We start from the raw sequence: 19913 nt of genomic DNA on the forward strand, positions 1-19913 counted from the left end.
TCAATTTAATTATTTAACGATGTCTACGTGTGATTTATTTTGTCACGACACAAACCTAATTTGGTGTAATTTCATAAATTTTAACAATTAAATACTAATAAAAATGGCTATGAAGAAAAATAAAATAAAAACAATAAAGTAGGATAATTAAAATAGAGAGAGCAGGTCCGTCGGATTAAAAAGAAATAGAGAAAAGAAAAAGAAAAAAAGGTGCGAGAGAGAGAACCCTAACGTCTCCCTTTATTTTTCGATTCTCGCCGTCTTTCATCAGAGTCTGCTTCTTTCTCTCTTCAAGAAAGAGAAAAAATAAAATCTCCGGAGACTTATAAAAGGTTTCGCGGAGAGAAGCCGGAGCCGACGGAGGTAGGTAGGTGAACAGCATAAGCTAATTCAATTACTCATCTTTTGTTAGTTCTCTCACCGTTACATTTTGTGTATTTTTAGGGGGTTGAAACGTTTGTGTAGTGTTGTTTTGGTTATATCGATTGTTGTAGCTCTCCCTTTCCCTATTCTCACCGCTGGTTCATAGAATTTTGAAATTCGAATTAGACTTTTAACTGATTTTGTTTCTAGTAAGCTTAATTGAGTGTTTATGGTTACCTTGTTTGTAAGTTATAAGTTTGGAGATTTATGAATTTACTTATCTTTTTCATCAGGAAAGTTCCGTACTTTGGCCAAGTTGAAGTAGCAGCAGCAGCACCAGTTTACAACAAAGTTCGGAAGAGGATGGGGGCAGTGGAGGTTCTAAATGATTCGTCGAGCCTATATACATCGGACCTTGTGGATAACGTTGATTTATCTGACATGAATTTGGTGCAGACCTTGAGAAAGGCCCTTACCTCTGTCCAAACTGTGAGTCTTGTACTAAGTCTTGCTTCTTTCCTTCTGCTTATGTGTTTTGCGTATATTTATATGTTGATGTTATATGTGTTATGTCTCTTGATAATGCTAGGGTGACTCAGACCTTTACAATGAGATTGTTGAAGTTATGAGCAGGGACGTGAAAGACTTTCGTGCTGATTTTGATGCAGTGGCGCAGCTTGAGGTGTGTTCTATTCTTTGTATGGCAATCAGTTTTCTCTTTTTTTTTCTTCTGTTTGCTGAAGTGTTTTCATTTTTCAATACAACTTGCAGACAGTCTTGAAGGCTCTTTCATGCTCTGTGTCTTGCATAGATATCGCCCACCATTATAAGCTTCTTTCTGCGGTAAGTTTCTTTTCGAGCTAACAGTTGCTTTCATTTTTAACTGGTTTAAGATGGATCCTTCCACCTCTTACCCTGGATTTCATCCCAATTGTCATGTCTAGCTTTTTGGAATGAAACTGTGGGACCACAACCCTAATGTCATGGATGCATTGGTGAACCTAGTCATATCACTGGTACAGAAACTCAACACTTACCCTTACGCCTTTTGTTATTAATCTAGATGAGTAGGTGGACAATTTATGTTTTGCAATCACAGGCTGTTACTAGCGGAAAGTATTTGGACTCTTGTTTGAATATGCTCATAAAGAATTTTCTTCCACCTCCTTGGGTAATAAAAAATCTTTCGAACCCACGTATACTAAACAAGAAGATAGAAGTTTTTTCTCGGGTGCATGCAGCACTTCTGAAAATATCTATTTTGGTTCCTCTTACTCCCTCAAGATTAGTGCCAATGCTCTCCCAGAACATGCCCAAAATACACAGGAAGGACCTTGTGAGTCTTTCTTTTTGGCAAATTTTAGACAATGCAGTCGCAAAAGCTCATACTGGCGATAAACTCATAAGAAGAAGATATTTTTTTCCCGTCTTGCAGTTGATGGTGATATATGTGGAGAACTTATTAAAGTTGGAGAATAGCTCAATTGGGCGAGTTGGTGGCAGCATGATTCTTAATGTGGTGATGGAGAGACTGCGAGATTTGGATGTAAGTAGACAGATTATTATGAATAAACAATTGAGGTCAGTAAGTATTGGTGACTGAATGATATGCTGGTATATCCCTGTAGGTAGAGATTGGATGGGATGATATTCCACAAGATGACTCTAGTAGAGGCATGTTCGATATGGAACTTGAAGATGAAGGCACCATCGATGAAGGAGACGAGGTAGCTTAATATTTGTTTTAATTATTTATGTTTTCTTTTGGTATGATTAAAAATTGCTAGAGAACAAGTTAGTAGGAACATTCGTTTTGCTGTTTTACGAGAGTTTGGATTTGATTATATATTGCAGCTTCCAGTAGGACCTCTAAGTCAGGATATATCAGGTGGAAGTATTGTCGTCTCCGAGTTGTTGGACAAATTGATGGTCATAGCTTTTGAGCATCTTGAATCCTGTCAAAATGATGGTCGGTTGGATGAGGTATGGCACCAAATGGGACCTCATTGAAATATATATACTTTCCTAAATGGACTCACAAAATCTTCTTGGCGGTTCTGATTTTTTTAATAATGATTTTGGCTTAGGTGTTTGAAATCCTCTTTCAGTCATTTGAGAACTTCATTCTGGAAACACACAAATCAAAATTCTCCCAGGTAAGCCACATTATTAGCATCTTTTGTATAATTCTGAACATCATTCTTCCAGAATCTAGCAAGGTCGACTTGAGATGTCTCATTTTAGACTCACGTTCGATATAATCTGCAGTTTCTGATGTTCTATGCCTGCTCACTCGATCCTGAAACTTGTGGTGTGAAATTTGCAAGTAAGTTGATGGACATTTTTCTCTCCAGCCGCAAGTCTCCAGCTACCAGGCAAGTTCCCCGTCCTCTTTCATAATCGAAATTTTCTTATTCGCTGCATGACATGCTTTTTTATTATTCTAATCACAATTTGGTTGTGCTTTTGTTTCTCCCCATCAACAGAAGGAGTGCGGTGGCTTATCTTGCTAGCTTCTTGGCTCGCGGAAAGTTTTTGCCTATTTCCTTTGTGGCTAGCATGTTGAAAAGGTGGAAGGGATTTCTACAACATGTTACCTTAAACATAATCATTTGATCTTATTGAAGCTTCAGTTTGTTGTAACTTCTAACATTGATTTTGTTTGTGTCTAAAAAATTGTAGGTTGATGGATGAGTGTGTGGGTTACTGCAGAACTTGCAATGGTGATATTAGGCCTGAAGCACATCTGATTTTCTTCTCTGGATGCCAGGTATATATAGCTTACAAGCCCAAGCTCCTCCTGTCACAAAATTCTACAATCATCCCGTTGCTTTTTCATACTGGAAAATATATTTTGTGATCTGTCCTTTAAAGTTTCAAGTTTCAAAGAGTCTTCAAAATGTGGTTACAGTTGCTGAAACCGTCATTTGAATCTGTTCTGTGACCACAGGCAATCATGTATGTGCTCTGCTTCCGGATGAGGTCTATCCTGGATGTTCCTCGCTTACGGTCCGAGCTTACACCATTGGAGTCAATTTTAACGCACAAACTAGACCCATTAAGTGTGAGTTATCTTTTCGTCATATATGCTCAGCTGTTATTTGGAAGTGATCCAACGTATTAAATGCATGATAAGCGAATTTGCTTTTGAACTAGGTATGCATTCCATCAGTAGTTGCGGAGTTCCTCAGACAAGCTAAAGCAGATGGTCTGTTCATCGTGTCTGATTCCTTCATTTTCAATAACATACTTGAGCCTGAGCTTTCCGGTGCTATTGGCGGGTGTGATAAGCTTAATACATTCTTCCCGTTTGATCCTTGCTTGCTCAAATCCTCAAACAGGTTCATCCACTATCTGAAAACCATTGCACTGATACTCTTTTGCAAGAAAATCTTAAATGAAGGCTAATGTTCTTGACCTTGAGTCTGTTTAGCTTTATCTCCCCGAATTTCATCTACTGGTCAATGGTGAGAGCGCCCTACGATGAAGATGAAGAAGATGATTTTGATGCTGAGGTAATCGTGAATGGAGATGAGGACAGTGAAGAAGGCGAGGAGGATGTAGATTATGCCATGAACAAGATGTCCATAACCCCTAAGCACTCTTTCAAGAACCAAATGATGGAAAGAGACAGGCTTTTAAGAATGCCTTCCAGAATCAGACCCTCCACTAGTCCTGAATCCTTGTGATTTTTTAATAAACGCAATTTTGCAGCAAGTATGTAAAAGAGATTCGGCTTGGAACTTATTATTGTATGAAACAATGTTTTATTTTTCCTTCAAAAACTGTGATTCACTTAAAGAAAGATAAGAGACCTAAATTATCTAATCGATGGACTGAAGGAAAGAGACAACTACACAAGAGGTATCATCTTTACTTCCTCTAGCCAAGGCTTTATCAGTTAGTGTTCTCGCAGCTTCCTCTGCATTCCCTTCCTTTTTGATTTGATCCCAAACCTCTTCATTCGACATCACCTGATTAAGAAAACCGACCAAGATTTAGTCCAATAGTTGTGTCAGAATCAATACACAATGTCTAAGTCTTACGAGACTAATATACACAGGAACCTTCCAAAGTCCATCGCTAGCCAAGATCAAGAACTTGGTGTCATCGTGTATCTCGACAATCTCTACATTCGGTGTCACACTTATATGCTCTTTAAGCCTTCCGTCTCCAAACGCACGAGTCATTGCTAGTTGTCCATCCACTCTCGGAACATTACCTAAACATTATAAGGAACATAGGTGATTCGTCATTACCCCTAATCATTGTTTTTTCTTTTCGTTTCAATTAAAGATACAAAAAGAAAAGAAGGGACCTGGTTCTTGGTAGACGAAGCCGCCTCTGCTCTCGACAATGTCTCTCTCCTTCTCAGGTTCGTGATCAACCGTAACTTGCTTGACTACATCACTTTCACGACACAAAATTGCTCTTGAATCTCCAACGTTTGCAACCACAATTCTCTTCCCATCAATCACTATAGCCGTCACAGCTGTGGAGCCACCTCGTGGACCTACCACGTTATGGAGAATGTAGTCGTCCGTAGACTTATATGCTCTCTTGATTGCCTTCTTAGGGTTTCTCCAAAAATCCGGCTTCAAGAAACAACATCAACAGAGTCTTTAAATTCTAAGGAGAAATACTTGAGTAAGGGATGAGTGAGTTTTTGTTTTTAAAACCTGACTCAAGATGTTGTCAAATAGATGGTTCTGCAGATAATCCGCAACATCATGGCCTGAGTGACCATCGAATATAGCGTATAACCCAAGATTGTGGCCTTTAACGGTTTTGGTATCAGCTACAATGTAGTCTTCCATGCTATGACCCATTTGGCCTTTCACTAGATGGTATCCATGATCAAACTCACGTCTACAATATCTTTCATGTTCCTCATCATCATCGTCACCATTATCATCAACATCAACAAGATCATGATTACAATCATCATCTTCAACATCAACGACAACAACATCATCATGAGGTGTTTCTTCTTCCTGGTTCTAGATATACAAACAAAAAACCTTTCATCAAGTCAAAGATCATAGATAGACAGATCACAAATGATGAAAAGATGTGGTACCTTAAGTTTCACAGCATTCTTGAGATCTTTAGTAGCTGATCTTCGCTTCTGGGCAAAGAAAAGAAGAGAGTTATACCAATAAGTTATTACGTAACAGAACTTCACTAGCTAACACCATATTTTCATTTAGCAAATCAATCTTTGATTACCTTCACTTCATGCACAATTATTTTCTCGGGACTGTGAGTTGAGTTCTGCAAGTAAGTAAGGTATCAAGAACTAAGTTACAAACTAACCCCAATAAACTTGAACGACATGTAAAGTCACGAGCCAGATGAAATAATTAACCTTGATGGTCTTCTTCATTATATTGCCTAAATATGAGTGTGTTTTTTTTGGGTGCTGTCTTAGACGAGGAGCGAAGAAGAAGAAGGATCATAACAAGTTGAAGCTTTTAACTAGTTTAGTATCGCAACGTTGTTGGAGCGGTGCGATGATGCTGACATCGACACGTCAGCTCCACAAATCACTCCTTCAATATGCCAACACATGTCTGCGGCCATCTCGGACACTTTGGGGTGAGCGATTCGGTTTAGACCAAAATATTCAGGACTACAAACTCTTTACAAAAACAGAGACGACTACAAATTAAATTAAGTTGACCATAATATATCATCTCAAAATAACATATACTAAATAATAACCCGCGCTGGTAGCGCGAGAAATTTTTTTTTATTTTGTTATTTGTTAATATTATGTTTATGTTGTATCATTCATTTATATGTTATATAATATAGAACTATATGGTGAATTTTGATTCATATTAAACTACTAATAGGTAGGCCTGGAAACTACTACCGATACCCGTATTAGACCCGTTTTTCGGTTTGTATCCGTCCCGAAAAAAGGTACCCGCAGCTTTAGGGTCGAGTGAAGGGTATAATAATTATATTATCCATGAATAATGATCGAGTATCGGATATTAATTTAATTTTTGAGCGTCTCGTTACCCGTCTCATTACCCGTTTTATTATCCGACTCATAAATACACGTTAATATTTTGTAGAATAATGTTACCAGCATGAAGAAATATTTATGTAAATTTGGATTTATTTGTTACAAAATAATAGTAGAAAATTTATTAATTCTATACATTTTATAAAATCATATATTTAATTTACTTAAGGTCATACTCTGATTTCAACCCGTAGTTGGTACTACTATTTTGGTTTGGTGCAATATCAAATTCGTTAATTATACATTCGGTAAAGCCAAAAAAATCCAACAAAACATGTATTCAGCCGTGATTTGGTATTACAAATTGATGTGATCGTGTTTAGAGATCTTAATATACCAAATTTACAAATTGAAGTTATTGGTATAACATGTTGTATATTAATTTTATAGGTGAAAATTACAATTAGGTTATGTATATCTTATATCTTATATAATAAAGTAAGGTTTTCCTAAACTTTGTATGAGAATGTGACATTTGGCATTCCAAATATTTGACATGTGTCCACTCTCTTTTTTTTAATAATTTTGAATATAATCCTGCAATTCATTTCACTAAACTATAATTAATTACTCTAATTTAAATATTCAATCTCCCATAATCTGCATTAAATTTTGTGTATAAGTGACAAAGAGTATAACCAAATTTTTAAAAACACCTTAATTAAATGTCAGTCAACCCACAAATATACTGTATATGTTAAAAATTAGTTTCTCATAATCTGCATATGTTTAGTGTTATGTTACAACACTACAACCATGTTAAAAAAACGCCTATAATCGGTCAACAGAAAATTTAACGCAGAGGGATAGTCCAACTATATATACGTTAAAATACTTATACGTTGCTTGTATTCCCACTTCTTCAATTCATTGGTTCCAAACAAAATCTTTTTTTTTTGTATGCATTCTCATGTCCCAGTTCTATGTAAGGTTGTATTGACAAATACTATAATCTACAAAAAGCAAATCCCAATTAAAAATTTGGAAAGCACTATAGTTATATGATGTTTCAGCAAGTTACCATATCAATTGGTGTTTTTGAGTCTATGACATCTGGTTTTTGTTCTCCTAGATTCTTTCTAGATTCTTACAAGATATGTTTAATCAGATTTACACACAGTCAACACGACTTGCCACTGACCAATTCTTAATCTAACCAAAATCCCTAAGAACCCTAAAAGCTTTCACGCTTAGTTCTCTAAAATTCTTCTTGAACGGCCAAACAACATGTTTGTCCAATAATACAATATATAGGAACTCTCCTATGACCTACTTTCCTAAACAAGGATAAGTCCAAATCTATTAGCCAATATGATAATATCTTGTCCTCTAATTACCAAGCCTTCAAAAGTATTGCCACGTCATCCAATATCCGTGACTCCTCCAAGACGCGTAAACATATTCCAGAGTCCTACAACACAGCCTTGTAGCACCAGAACGTCTTCATGCTTTCATTCTCCCCCTTTTTATCTGAATGTGACAACTCAAGCTCCAGATGTGAATAGTACTAGAATCTTTCAAAACCATAAGCCTCAGCTACATTCAGCTATGACATCACCATCATCACCAATATCACCATCTCATCATACTCCCCCAGCGTGAGTGCACATTCATATAAAAACAAGGATGAAGACATATATGCAGGGGGACACAACAAGCTTCCTATCATGCCTTGTACCAAAAATAATCTTCAAGAGCTTTTATAATGTTCTTAGGTTCAACCTGTGAAACAAAACAATGTTGCAGCACTCCTTGAGAATTCAGCTGAACATGACGAACGGTTTGCTCAACAAATGCAACTGCAGCAGACTGATTCTTATGACCTTGCAACTGTTTAGATATAGCTAAGACTCCTGATGATTCATCATTCCAATCATTACTATTTGATCTAGTTGATTCAGTTGTGACTTTTTCTTGTACAGGTGGTTCTGCAACATGCTTCTGTAGAACCTGAGATTCAACCCCAACATCATCTTCAGTGACTATCTTCGAGAGATTGCAACATAGGTTGATTTCCTCAGTTTCCTGGATTACTTGATTATATTGTCTTTCATTATGTTCAGAAACCTTACTGTACAGATCCTTTTTAGCAACCCAGACTTTGCAAAAGTGAGATGGATCGATAAAGCACTTCCTAGCCATCCAAAGCTCCTTGATCTTGTTCTTAAACTTGTAACACAAAGATCTGACATGACCACTTTTACCACAATGAAAGCATTCATAACTCTTTCGTCCTCGCTTGGATTTAGTCCAACCTTTTCGTTCACAAGAAGATATATGTTGATGTCGTGTGTTCATGATTGGTGCTACAGGGGCTTCCTGTTGAACCACTTTTTCCAGAATACTTGACCCAGCTTCATGATTTACATTGCTCTTAACGAAGCTTACTGATTTATCACGAGACAACAGCTCAACAGCCTCCTTTTTGTGATAACCCAGACCTTGATGCTGAGATCCTACAATTCCCATAGATAGTATCTCATCAAGCTTCTTGCCACCATTATTCAACATCCTAATCTTCTTGTGATTCTCATTCAGCTCTCTTTCTAGGCTTGTTGCTTTTTCTTTTTCTAAACCATACATCTCCTGTAAGTTCTTCAATTTCCTCTCAAACAGCTCCTTTTCAGTAGGAGGAAGTTCACCACCGATCAAAAATTCAGGCTTCCTTTCTTCCAGCATGTTAACTTTGGCTTCTAGTTTCAGCTTTTCCTTGATAAGTAACAGCTTTTCATTACACAGCTGAACCCAATTGTCATACAAAACACAGTAGTTTTTTTTTGTAATTGATTCTTCCTCATCATCATCAGAATTTTCATCAGCTATATCATCACCTTTAGCACTGTATGCAAAAAGATTCAACATTCCTCCTTCTTCTTCATCCCCATCACTCTCTGATTCTGAATCACTAAAGCTAACATATGCCTTATTATTTCCTTTCACCATGTTTGGGCATTCAAATTTTAAATGTCCAATCCCTTTACATTCAAAGCACTTCATCTCTTTGCGCTTAACCATTGGACACTCAAGTTTATAATGACCAAAACCACCACATTCAAGACATTGAATCTCTTTTCTCCGATCAGTTTTTTCTTTCTCAGATATATTTTGCCTAGAACAAAACCTCTCTGTAGCACTTTGATTCCAGTGAGCTAACCCTCGTCCATGTCCTTTTTCAACACGTTTGAGGGCTTTTCCAAAGTTTCTTGCCATCAAGGACATGTTATCTTTTATCTCTTGCAACTGATCACTCCTATCATCTGCCTTGAATGCAATTCCTTTATCATGAATTCTCAGTTCTTCAGAAACTTCCATCTCCTCTGATTTTAACATACCAATGAGATCCTCAAACTTCAAGTTGTCTGTGTTGCCTGATACCCTCATAACTGCTTTATGAGCTGCATACTTAGAAGGTAGACATCTAATTAATTTCTTAACCAGCTTGGTATTCTTATAAATCTTACCAAGATTCTTTGCTTCATTAGCAATAGCACTCAATTTTGCACTAAATTGTGAAATTGACTCTTCTGGATCCATCCTTAAGACTTCAAATTGAGATGCAAGTTGGTCTAATCTTGTTCTTTTGACACTTGAGTTTCCTTCATGAGTCTTCTGCAGAATGTCCCAAGCTTCTTTAGCTGATTCACAACCTTGAACAAGCTTAAAGTCATCATCATCAATAGCACCAAAGATGGCGTTAAGAGCCCTTGCATTATACTTAGAACGATTTTTCTCATCGATTGTCCAACGTGCCTTTGGCTTGGTGATCCTAACTCCTGCTTCAGTTTTTTCATAAGGAGGTTCCCAACCTTCTTCAACAGCCGTCCATGCGTCTTCTCCTAGATTACGAATCAACTGAATCATACGTACCTTCCAACTCCCATAACCTTGTTCTTCCAAGATCACAGCCCTTTGAAGCATCATCAACTCATTACCCGACTGCATCATTATCTCAAGATCTCAACCTGTAGCGAGTATAGAGCCCTCGTCGGTTGACCGCTCTGATACCAATTGTAAAAACGAAGATGCAGCCAATATAGAAAAGAACTTCTTTTCTTATTAAGAATTACTTAAACAATCTTACAAGATATGTTTAATCAGATTTACACACAGTCAACACGACTTGCCATTGACCAATTCTTAATCTAACCAAAATCCCTAAGAACCCTAAAAGCTTTCACGCTTAGTTCTCTAAAATTCTTCTTGAACGGCCAAACAACATGTTTGTCTAATAATACAATATATAGGAACTCTCCTATGACCTACTTTCCTAAACAAGGATAAGTCCAAATCTATTAGCCAATATGATAATATCTTGTCCTCTAATTACCAAGCCTTCAAAAGTATTGCCACGTCATCCAATATCCATAACTCCTTCAAGACGCGTAAACATATTCCAGAGTCCTACAACACAGCCTTGTAGTACCAGAACGTCTTCATGCTTTCAAATTTTGCAGGGCAATGAATGGGGATGGAGTTAGTACGGTGAACTCGAAGAGTGCAGAGTCTAACGGATCAGATACAAGCCTGTACACTACGACCTTTACAATTGTGTCAATTTTATTTAAGTCTAACGAGTAAAATTAAATATACATCACTAAACTATTTTATTTCCTAAAATTTGCCACCTTTACAATTGTCTCGATCTCTCTTTCAACTTTTGTTGTCAATTACTTGGGCTTATAATGATTTAAGAAAACGTGGCAAGCCTAAAATGTTTTGTTCTTTATTACTTTTGTCCTCCATACATTAAATATGTTAAATTATATATTATACTCCAAGTTCACAACTTTCTTCATCAGTATTTGCTAAATCATTTTCGTCATATTGATTAACTGTGTTGTGTTGAGCGAATCTACTTAGTATTTGTATTATTTTCTTCAAATAGTTTCACCTTCAAGATGCTTTAGAGACTTAAAATTAAGTACTATGGTCACAAGAAAGCTAAGATGAGTGGATTTAGGTGAACAAAATAAATTAAGGTTACCATTTTTTATTGTATGTTCATAGAGAGCTAATGATATTTTCCATGGCATATTTACGGCCACTATTGCATTTGTGAAAGACTCTTTCTGTAACACAAAGTCTTTCTAAGATTTTTTTCTTTGTATTACAAAGATTGATTTTCTGTAAACTTTTATCAATTAAGACTAGAAAATTGTAAATTTCAAGAATTATTAAATAAAATTTTATAAATTTGATGAATGACTATTGATTAAAAGGTATGAGAAATGTGTTATTATAAATAAATACAAATGCATTTATAGCTAAACAATAAATATTTTCTAAATTTATGTAAAAACCTTAAAACATCATTCTTTGTGATACATAAGGATCTAATGGAAGTTGTGGTTATATAAGCTTTTGACAAATTAAATTGTAAAGCTTTGGGATTAGTGCCTACAAAAACTTCTCGGTCTGGTCCATACGATCAAGTGAAATGTATCAGCGAGCCAGGTTGCTTTAAGATTTATTATTCTCAAATTTATGATTCTTTTATATATATCGACATTTTAAATGTTGAGTTCCTAACTGAAATATCTCGAAATTCTTTCCTCCAATTATGTGTCTTGGTCACATGAATTTCGGTAAAATACCATACGCTGCATCATGTCCAACCAAATGTGTTTGACTTCTCCAGTTCTGTAATTTCCTCTCCAAGTGCTGTTCACATATTCTCATGTTTGTTAACATCAAGTTTTCGTTAGACTTTTAAGCAAATAAAGAAAAGAAAGGCCAATTATGTATTGATCTGTAGGCATCATTGTCGAGCTAAGAAACCTGTGATACCCTAACCATTTACAATGTGATAATGTATTGATTAATTTGCTATTATTTGAGCTTCATTTAATTTTCAGCCATAATTTAAATATAAGTTACTTATAATGTTAACCATTTTTTAGATACAATATATTTTAACCAAAACAAATACCAAAATATAACTAATGTGCAACTAACACCCATGGAGACAAAACATGTACTAACTATATTATTCTTTACTTTAAATATAAAAAATAGAATTCATATCTATTTGGATAAAATCAGAAGATAGTTACTAGATCAAACTTAACAAAGTCTGTTAAAAGACAAAGATTCTTATAACTTTTTACGATGTTAATACCCTGTTAACTTTTATAAAACATGAACTTTTTAGACAAATTTTTTGTCATTACTTAATCTAAAGTTCACAATTTTGTTTTTTGATTAACCAAAATTTGAATTCAAAAGAAGGACTTCCCTAAAAACAAACATTCATGAAAAGAAAAGAATATGTAAAATATTGATATTTGACAGAAAAGATATGTGGTTACTAATTGTTGTGTGGACATAGAAGACATAGTTTTGTCGTATGGTTTGACCTCTTTCATATCTAATATATTGGAATTTTGGAAACCTTTTGTTTTTAGCCAATTTCAGTAAACTCGCGCGATGAGCGAGCAATTATCTAGTTTTATATAAAAAGTTGCAGTTGACAAAAATGCAAAAGATAGAAAGCTGGAAAGGAAAGTCAGTGGACTTTCTCTCCCAGGCACGAACTCCGAGGCAAGTCAAAAGAAGCATGGAACGTCCCATGAACCAGATCTCACCAACCTTCTCATCCTAAAAGAAGTAATATCCACCAGACCGTTGATAGAAATGTCAATACCCTACGGTCCACCAAAAGCTCCGATCACCGTTCAACGTCTTGCCTCGCCGTTAAACCTCGTCTTCTCAAGCCAACAAGAATGCAATATGGTAATTTCTCTTAACTACTTGTTTTAACCTTGTTTTCTTTGTTAACCCTTTGAACCCTACTCTCCACCGGCTACTTCCCCTCTTCCTGCATCCTCCAACTTGCACTACCCTCAAACCTGCACCTGTAAACCCTCAATGACCAACCGTTACTCGTCCCTCCAAAAAGGGAAAGGCCTTGAAAGAGGCTATTCTCCCCCTCCCCGGAAACGTATCAGAGCCCCAGAACTTGACACGTCAGATCTGATTGCTGAAAACTCTCTTACTCTCATGGGAAGACTGACAAACCCTTCTGTCCAAAGACTGTATGCTCTGTTTCCTTTTCTAGCCAACAGATGGACTCTAAGAGGCAAGGCCATAGGGTCCGACCTGGGAAGAGGATGCTTCCAGTTTAAATTTGAATATGAGGAAGACCTCCAAAAAGTCCTTGACAACAGACCCTATCACTTTGACCAGTGGATGGTCATCCTCCAAAAGTGGGAACCGGTGATTTCTGACACCTTCCCGTCTCTAATTCCGTTCTAGATAGAAGTTCAAGGCCTACCAAAACACTTCTGGCAGAGAGAAATGATGCAAACAATTGGAGATGAATTAGGAGAAGTGCTGGAGATTGACATAACAAACGCGAGTGTCAAAGCAAAAGTCCTGATTAATGGCCTTCAACCTCTAATCAAAGAGACAGTGGTTGAGTTCGCGGATGGCAATGAGGCCCTGGTCCACCTGGAATACAAAAACCTGAAAAATCATTGCACCCATTGTCAAAGAATTACCCATGATGAAAGAACATGCCCTGGACTCCAAGAAAAAACAAGAGATCCCCCTCTAACCAAACCTCCGCCGGCTGCTCAAACGACAAATCTACAGAGGAACTACTATACTCCGGAGGATAACTTTAGAGCCCCATCGCAGTCAAGGTCCTTGGAGAATCCAGCAGCAAGCTTTGGCACCAGATTCAACAGGGAAAGAACCAATCGCCACTCATCTCCTCAAACCAAAACACATGCGTCACAAAGCTACCACTCGGGTAGCAAGAGGAAATACGCCGAGAAGGAACATATTGAAAGCAGCGTTCACCGATCAAGATCCTATGAACCTAGGTTCTACAGTCACCATAAATCTCCCCAAAGATCAATGGATCCCCACAGACGCGAAGCTTTTTGACGCCCAACCCACTATTCCCATGGGTCTCAATCCCAGTCCCTACAATGGCGTGAGAAATCAACCCCACGGGAACTGAACTGGTCGGAGTCCTCTGAAACTCCCAGAACCAGAAGACCCCCCCTAGAGCGAACCTCATCTCAGGATGCTCCACCACCTGGCCCTACGGCAATACCTACAACAAAAGAGGTGATGGGAGAACTTAGAGAGGTTACTATCCAGTATACTACCTGTGCGGACCCTACCGAAAGTCTGGCAAGGAAACAGAGAGTTATACAAGGGGAAAACAAAGGAATGATGGCAGAAACTGCAGCAGGAATCATTGCGGCAGCCTCGGAAACAATTAATGCCCCTCTTACTCACCTACCTGAACCCCGAGATAGACCGGAACTATCCCCAGACCTTCCCCCACACCCTTCTAATACCACTGCCCAGGCATCCTCATCACGGAAGAAAAGAGGCCGCCCGTCCCTGAACAAATCTGCAAATAGAAGTCCCTTAAACCTAAGAGGAGCAAAATCTAGTAAAAGAAACATGGCACTAATCCAAAGCTCCCCAAAGAGACGCAATACCTCTGGTAAAGCGAGTCAGTCAAAAGCCCCATCTCCACCATCAAACTCAGCTGCCCACCTGGGATCAGGGGAGAACCTCAGACGTGAAACTGGCTCTTCGTCCTCTCGGGATCCACCCCTTACCACCATCATTCCGGCTATTGTGAAGCCCACGCGGGATTTTCACAAAGGCCCACCACCTCTTCCTTAAAAATAGCAAGCTGGAATTGTTGTGGGCTGGGGAACCCCACAACAATCCGGCGCCTGAAGGAGATCAACCGACAGGTATCTCCAGATATTTTGTTCCTCATGGAGACAAAAAACCCAGATAGCACTGTTCTCACAACCACACAACCTCTAGGCTTCACCAAGTTGCAACTAGTCCCACCCCATAGCACAAGAGGAGGAGGCCTAGCTCTCTTATGGCATGAACATATTGATATTCAAGTGCTATCAGACACCCAAAACTTTATTGACACTCGAATTCAGGCTGAAGGGCGGACCTTCTTTGCAACTTTTATCTATGGAGAACCTGATAAAACAAAGAGAAAGTGTATATGGGATCAGCTCTCAATCATAGGACAATCAAGATCAGATGCCTGGTTTTTAACAGGAGATTTTAATGATATTGTGGACTCATCTGAAAAATCTGGAGGTGTTCCACGACCTGAAGGCTCGTTCATTGACCTCAGAACATTTATGTCTGAATGTGACCTCTTTGACTTGCGCCACTCAGGTAACTTTCTGTCCTGGAGGGGCAAAAGACACGATCACCTGGTCTTCTGTCGTTTGGACCGCGCAATGTCCAATAGTGAATGGGCAACAACCTATCCTTCCGGGAGAAGCGAGTACCTACGCTTTGAAGGCTCTGACCATAGACCACTCATCACCTACTTCGACCTTAAAAGGAAAAGAGGTCAAGGTCTCTTTCGTTATGACAGGAGATTAAGGAACAATGAGGAAGTCACCAATCTGGTGAAGGAAAACTGGGATCCTGCTACAAACGAAGAGGTTGATCAGAAGATTAGCAGAGTTAGACGAGCCATAGTTACTTGGTCAAGAGAGAAACAGCTCAACAGCCAACAACGAATAAACGATTGTAAAGAAAAGCTGGAACTAGCCATGACTGCTACAGACACGACTCAGGCGACTCTTACCAAGATTACAGAGGAATTAGCGAAGGCGTATGGGGAGGAAGAAGAATTTTGGAAGCAAAGAAGCCGTCAACTCTGGCTCACCCTGGGAGATAGAAATTCAGGGTATTTCCATGCTGTTACTAAAGGAAGGAGAACTGTTAACAAATTCGCTATTTTAGAAGACGACATGGGACAAGCTCATTACGAAGAAAACCAAATTCTTGAAGTCATCTCAGAGTATTATAAAACCCTGTTTACCTCTGAAGGCAGCGACGACTGGTCTGTGATATCAGAAGCTCTACACCCTTGCATATCCGATGAGATCACTGCAATGCTGATCTCCCTACCCTCCAAGCTGGAAATCAAGCAGGCGTGTTTCTCCATTCACCCTGATAAAGCCTCTGGACCAGATGGTTTCTCCGCAAGCTTCTTTCAGTCAAACTGGTCCACAGTGGAACCCCAAATCACACAAGAGATCCAGAGCTTCTTCACCTCGGGAGTCCTACCAAGTAAGATAAATGAGACTCATGTCAGACTCATACCGAAGATATCGAGCCCCAAAACTATGAAGGACTATAGGCCAATTGCCCTTTGCTCAGTCTATTACAAAATCATTGCGAAGATCCTTACTAAGAGACTTCAACCAATTCTCCCAAACCTGATCTCTGAAAATCAGTCAGCTTTCGTTCCACAGAGAGCAATTGCGGACAACGTGCTAATTACACATGAAATGCTCCACTACCTGCACACGTCAAAAGCAAAAAAGAAAGTGTTCATGTCAGTCAAAACTGATATGACAAAAGCATATGACCGTGTAGAATGGGGTTTCATCAAGATGGTAATGGAAAGAATGGGATTCCACCCCCAATGGATAAATTGGATCATGCAATGTATCACTACCGTAACCTACTCTTACCTCCTGAATGGAGCAGCGCGGGGATCCGTAGCTCCTCAACGTGGCATCAGACAAGGGGACCCTATCTCACCATTCATCTTCATTCTCTGCAGTGAAGTTCTCTCAAGACTCTGCCTTAAAGCCCAAGCTGAGGGAAAACTGACTGGAATCAAAGTGGGAAAGGGAAGCCCTAGAATCAATCACCTTCTATATGCGGATGACACCATGTTCTTCTGTAAATCCAACAGTGAGGAATGTGCTACCCTCCTTGATATTCTCCACAAATATGAAGTCGCCTCGGGCCAAAAGATTAATCCGCAGAAATCCGCAATCACTTTCTCTGCAAAAACTGATGATGCAGTTAGAACAAGAGTGAAAGGCCAACTAGGTATCCAAAAAGAGGGAGGATTAGGAAAATACCTGGGACTTCCGGAACTCTTTGGAAGGAAAAAGAAAGACCTCTTCACTAGTATAGTGGACAAAATACGACAAAAAGCTCGCAGCTGGTCCTCACGTTTCCTCTCGTTAGCTGGGAAGCTAGTCATGCTGAAATCAGTCCTAGCTGCAATGCCAACTTACACCATGTCCTGCTTCAAGATCCCCAGCTCCCTCTGCAAAAGGATCCAGTCAGTACTAACACGTTTCTGGTGGGACAAGAGCGAAGAGCGAAAAAGTATATCATGGGTGTCCTGGAAGAAACTTACTCGATCAAAAGAAAAAGGTGGACTTGGTTTTAGAGATATACAATGCTTCAATGATGCCCTTTTGGCCAAAGTGAGCTGGAGAATTCTCACAAAACCCTCCTGTCTACTTGCACGAACCCTGCTAGGCAAATACTGCCTTAACACGCCTTTCCTTGAGTGCCAAGCACCGAACTCCACATCGCATGGCTGGAGAGGTATATGTATAGGCAGAGACCTTATCAACAACACTTAGGCAAGGTGATAGGGACTGGCCACCAAACCTCCATGTGGTATGATCCATGGATCTCCCTGGAGACTCCAAGTTCCCCTATGGGACCACCACCAGCAGAATCCCAAAACCTCTGCGTGGCAAACCTTATTCTCCCCTCAGGGGACTGGGATATCCCTCTGATTTGACACCTTCTCCCAGCCTATGAAAATGAGATCCTTCAGCTCCGACCAAGCAAACTAGGTGCCCCCGATGCTTATGTATGGCTCCCATCGAAGACTGGAGAGTACTCAGTCAAATCAGGTTACCACCCAAGATTAGCTTCAGACTCGAACAATAACCAGCAATCCCCACTCAACGAAGACTTCAACTGGAAAAAGGAGATATGGGACCTCAAAACATCTCCTAAAACTAAGTTCCTACTATGGAAAGCTATGAGCGGTGCCTTACCCCTAGGATCCGAGCTGGCACATCGCACCATTAATCCCCTGGCTAGGTGTCCGTTTTGTGGTGAGGAGGAAACAACCGTACACCTCTTTATTAATTGCCCCTTCGCCAGGCAGATCTGGGAAGCTGCCCCTTTCAAGAACCCACCAGCCCCTAATCGCTTACATTCCTTCAGATCACTGGCGGAACTCACCAAAAAACTCACCTGCCTTCCCCCTTGTGGACTCAGCCAGGGTCCCCTCCTACCGTGGATTTTGTGGTCGATCTGGACCGCCAGAAATAAATTAATCTTCAATGATATCCACCACAAACCAATTGAAGTTATCTCTCAGGCCATCTCTGCTGCGCGAGAATGGAACCAAGCACAGGAGAACTTCCCAGCCCCGCAAACCACGAAGACCCAACCTCCCATCTGCAGATCTGAGCCAGGAATGATAACCTGTCATACTGACGCTGCCTGGAACTCTGAGCAGCACACTGCAGGGTTGGGATGGATATTCACCTCCGCGGATGATAGCTTCACTGCCCAAGGGTCGACGCTCGCTCCACATACAAGATCTCCAGTGACCGCAGAAGCTTTGGCCATTCTACATGCAATCCAAGCAGCAAGGAATCTAGGTTTTTCAAACCTCCACATTGCTTCAGATGCTAAACAAGTAATCGAAGCCATAAACTCGGGGTCTCCGCCCAAGGAACTCCATGGGATGCATCACGACATCCTCTCTTTGTCCTCAAACTTTCAGAAATTGGTTTTCTCCTTTGTTCCACGAACCTGTAATAGAGAAGCTGATGCGATTGCTAAGCTTGCTCTAAACCGCCACATTGTAATCCCGGTTTAGCTTTAAATGAATCACCTCTTTGAACAAAAAAAAAAATATAAAAAGTTGCAATATTGGCATCGAACTCTTTTAATAAAAAAAATCTTCCAAAGTTTCATCTTTAAAGGTGTGATTTGTAAGTTATATTTTTGAACTAAAAAATGTTAGAAAAGTCTCCTAGAATCACATTCAGTAGGATTTTTTTAAAAATTGTGATATTTTGAATAAAAGTAAATTGGAAGTGAGATTTATAAATCATTGATTGAATAACAAGTGATTTTAAATGATTTTTATAAATTTTACATTCAATAATATGAGATTTCAGATGATTTTAAAAATAACCAATTAAATAACAGGAGATTTTAAGAATCCTCCAAAATCTTCTAAAATATCAAACTGAATATCTAATAGTCCAAAGATGGTCAATAATGTAACAACAGTCAATTTTTTTTTTTTTTTTTTTTTTAATTTTAGCTCAACATCAACTATTCATTAACCAAAATAATATATCCACGTCAAAGGTACTTAACATTCTCCTCTAAAAAATTGGACCAAATGCAATAAGTCGATCTAGTATCACCCTGAATCACTAGCGGATCCAACGCTACCTAACCGAGAAACATTGCATTTTTCTACCACAACGAGATAGATAACACACCACGATTCGGTGTGAAATCATCTCTTAAACCACCTAAATAAACCCTATGACACAAGAACAACTACTAACACAGAGAAAATCAAATCCTATACTGAAAGACAATTCAAAACCAAGCTATAAGAACCTCATGATCGGTGAGTAGAACTTGTCCCACTAGCATCAACATCCAGAGGCGCAACATCAGAAAAGCTTGGTATCTCCGGCTTTCA

General features: G+C 39.0%; 3 protein-coding genes across 15 annotated transcripts; 2 read left to right on the forward strand and 1 right to left on the reverse strand.

Moving 5' to 3' along the window:
• Window positions 1-149: 149 nt before the first annotated feature.
• LOC104786082 (uncharacterized) lies at window positions 150-4168 on the forward strand. 13 transcript variants are annotated; one of them, XM_010511409.2, is made up of 16 exons: window positions 150-363; window positions 657-852; window positions 953-1045; window positions 1135-1206; window positions 1308-1379; window positions 1463-1699; window positions 1799-1909; window positions 1992-2090; window positions 2218-2346; window positions 2451-2519; window positions 2632-2738; window positions 2850-2933; window positions 3046-3133; window positions 3314-3427; window positions 3520-3704; window positions 3797-4168. In XM_010511409.2, the coding sequence occupies exons 2-16, from the start codon at window positions 727-729 to the stop codon at window positions 4050-4052; spliced, it is 1842 nt and encodes a 613-aa protein (XP_010509711.2). In that variant the 5' UTR covers window positions 150-363; window positions 657-726; the 3' UTR covers window positions 4053-4168. The 13 variants fall into 13 exon arrangements, with proteins under 13 accessions (XP_010509711.2, XP_010509710.2, XP_019101314.2 ...); XM_010511408.2 differs by having other exon boundaries at window positions 156-367; XM_019245769.2 differs by having other exon boundaries at window positions 164-371.
• Window positions 4086-5814, reverse strand: LOC104786081 (putative protein phosphatase 2C 28). The gene is made up of 7 exons (XM_010511406.1): window positions 5732-5814; window positions 5593-5637; window positions 5444-5491; window positions 5043-5363; window positions 4682-4958; window positions 4431-4585; window positions 4086-4337 (listed from the first exon to the last, which is right to left on the reverse strand). Exons 1-7 carry the CDS (start codon window positions 5747-5749, stop codon window positions 4188-4190), a joined length of 1014 nt encoding a protein of 337 aa, XP_010509708.1. The 5' UTR covers window positions 5750-5814; the 3' UTR covers window positions 4086-4187.
• Window positions 5815-16539: 10725 nt separating this feature from the next.
• Window positions 16540-19067, forward strand: LOC147943355 (uncharacterized). The gene is made up of 2 exons (XM_087512218.1): window positions 16540-17767; window positions 17983-19067. Exons 1-2 carry the CDS (start codon window positions 16540-16542, stop codon window positions 19065-19067), a joined length of 2313 nt encoding a protein of 770 aa, XP_087368344.1.
• Window positions 19068-19913: the final 846 nt, after the last annotated feature.

This window comes from Camelina sativa, chromosome 5 (genome assembly GCF_030686135.1).
Source record: "Camelina sativa cultivar CO46 ecotype springtype chromosome 5, ASM3068613v1".
Lineage (NCBI taxonomy): Eukaryota > Viridiplantae > Streptophyta > Magnoliopsida > Brassicales > Brassicaceae > Camelina > Camelina sativa.

Bases quoted from the DNA above. Each gene is read 5' to 3' on its own strand.
- LOC104786082 (XM_087513305.1), top strand. From the start codon at position 727: ATGGGGGCAGTGGAGGTTCTAAATGATTCGTCGAGCCTATATACATCG. The intron at 2,347-2,450 runs GTATGGCACCAA...ATTTTGGCTTAG, and splicing joins ATGATGGTCGGTTGGATGAG to GTGTTTGAAATCCTCTTTCA. The intron at 2,739-2,849 runs GCAAGTTCCCCG...CCCCATCAACAG, and splicing joins CGCAAGTCTCCAGCTACCAG to AAGGAGTGCGGTGGCTTATC.
- LOC104786081 (XM_010511406.1), bottom strand. The intron at 4,959-5,042 runs GTTTTAAAAACA...TGTTTCTTGAAG, and splicing joins TTGACAACATCTTGAGTCAG to CCGGATTTTTGGAGAAACCC. The intron at 4,586-4,681 runs GTCCCTTCTTTT...TATAATGTTTAG, and splicing joins CTTCGTCTACCAAGAACCAG to GTAATGTTCCGAGAGTGGAT.
- LOC147943355 (XM_087512218.1), top strand. From the start codon at position 16,540: ATGAAGGACTATAGGCCAATTGCCCTTTGCTCAGTCTATTACAAAATC. The intron at 17,768-17,982 runs GTATATGTATAG...ACCTTCTCCCAG, and splicing joins CACATCGCATGGCTGGAGAG to CCTATGAAAATGAGATCCTT.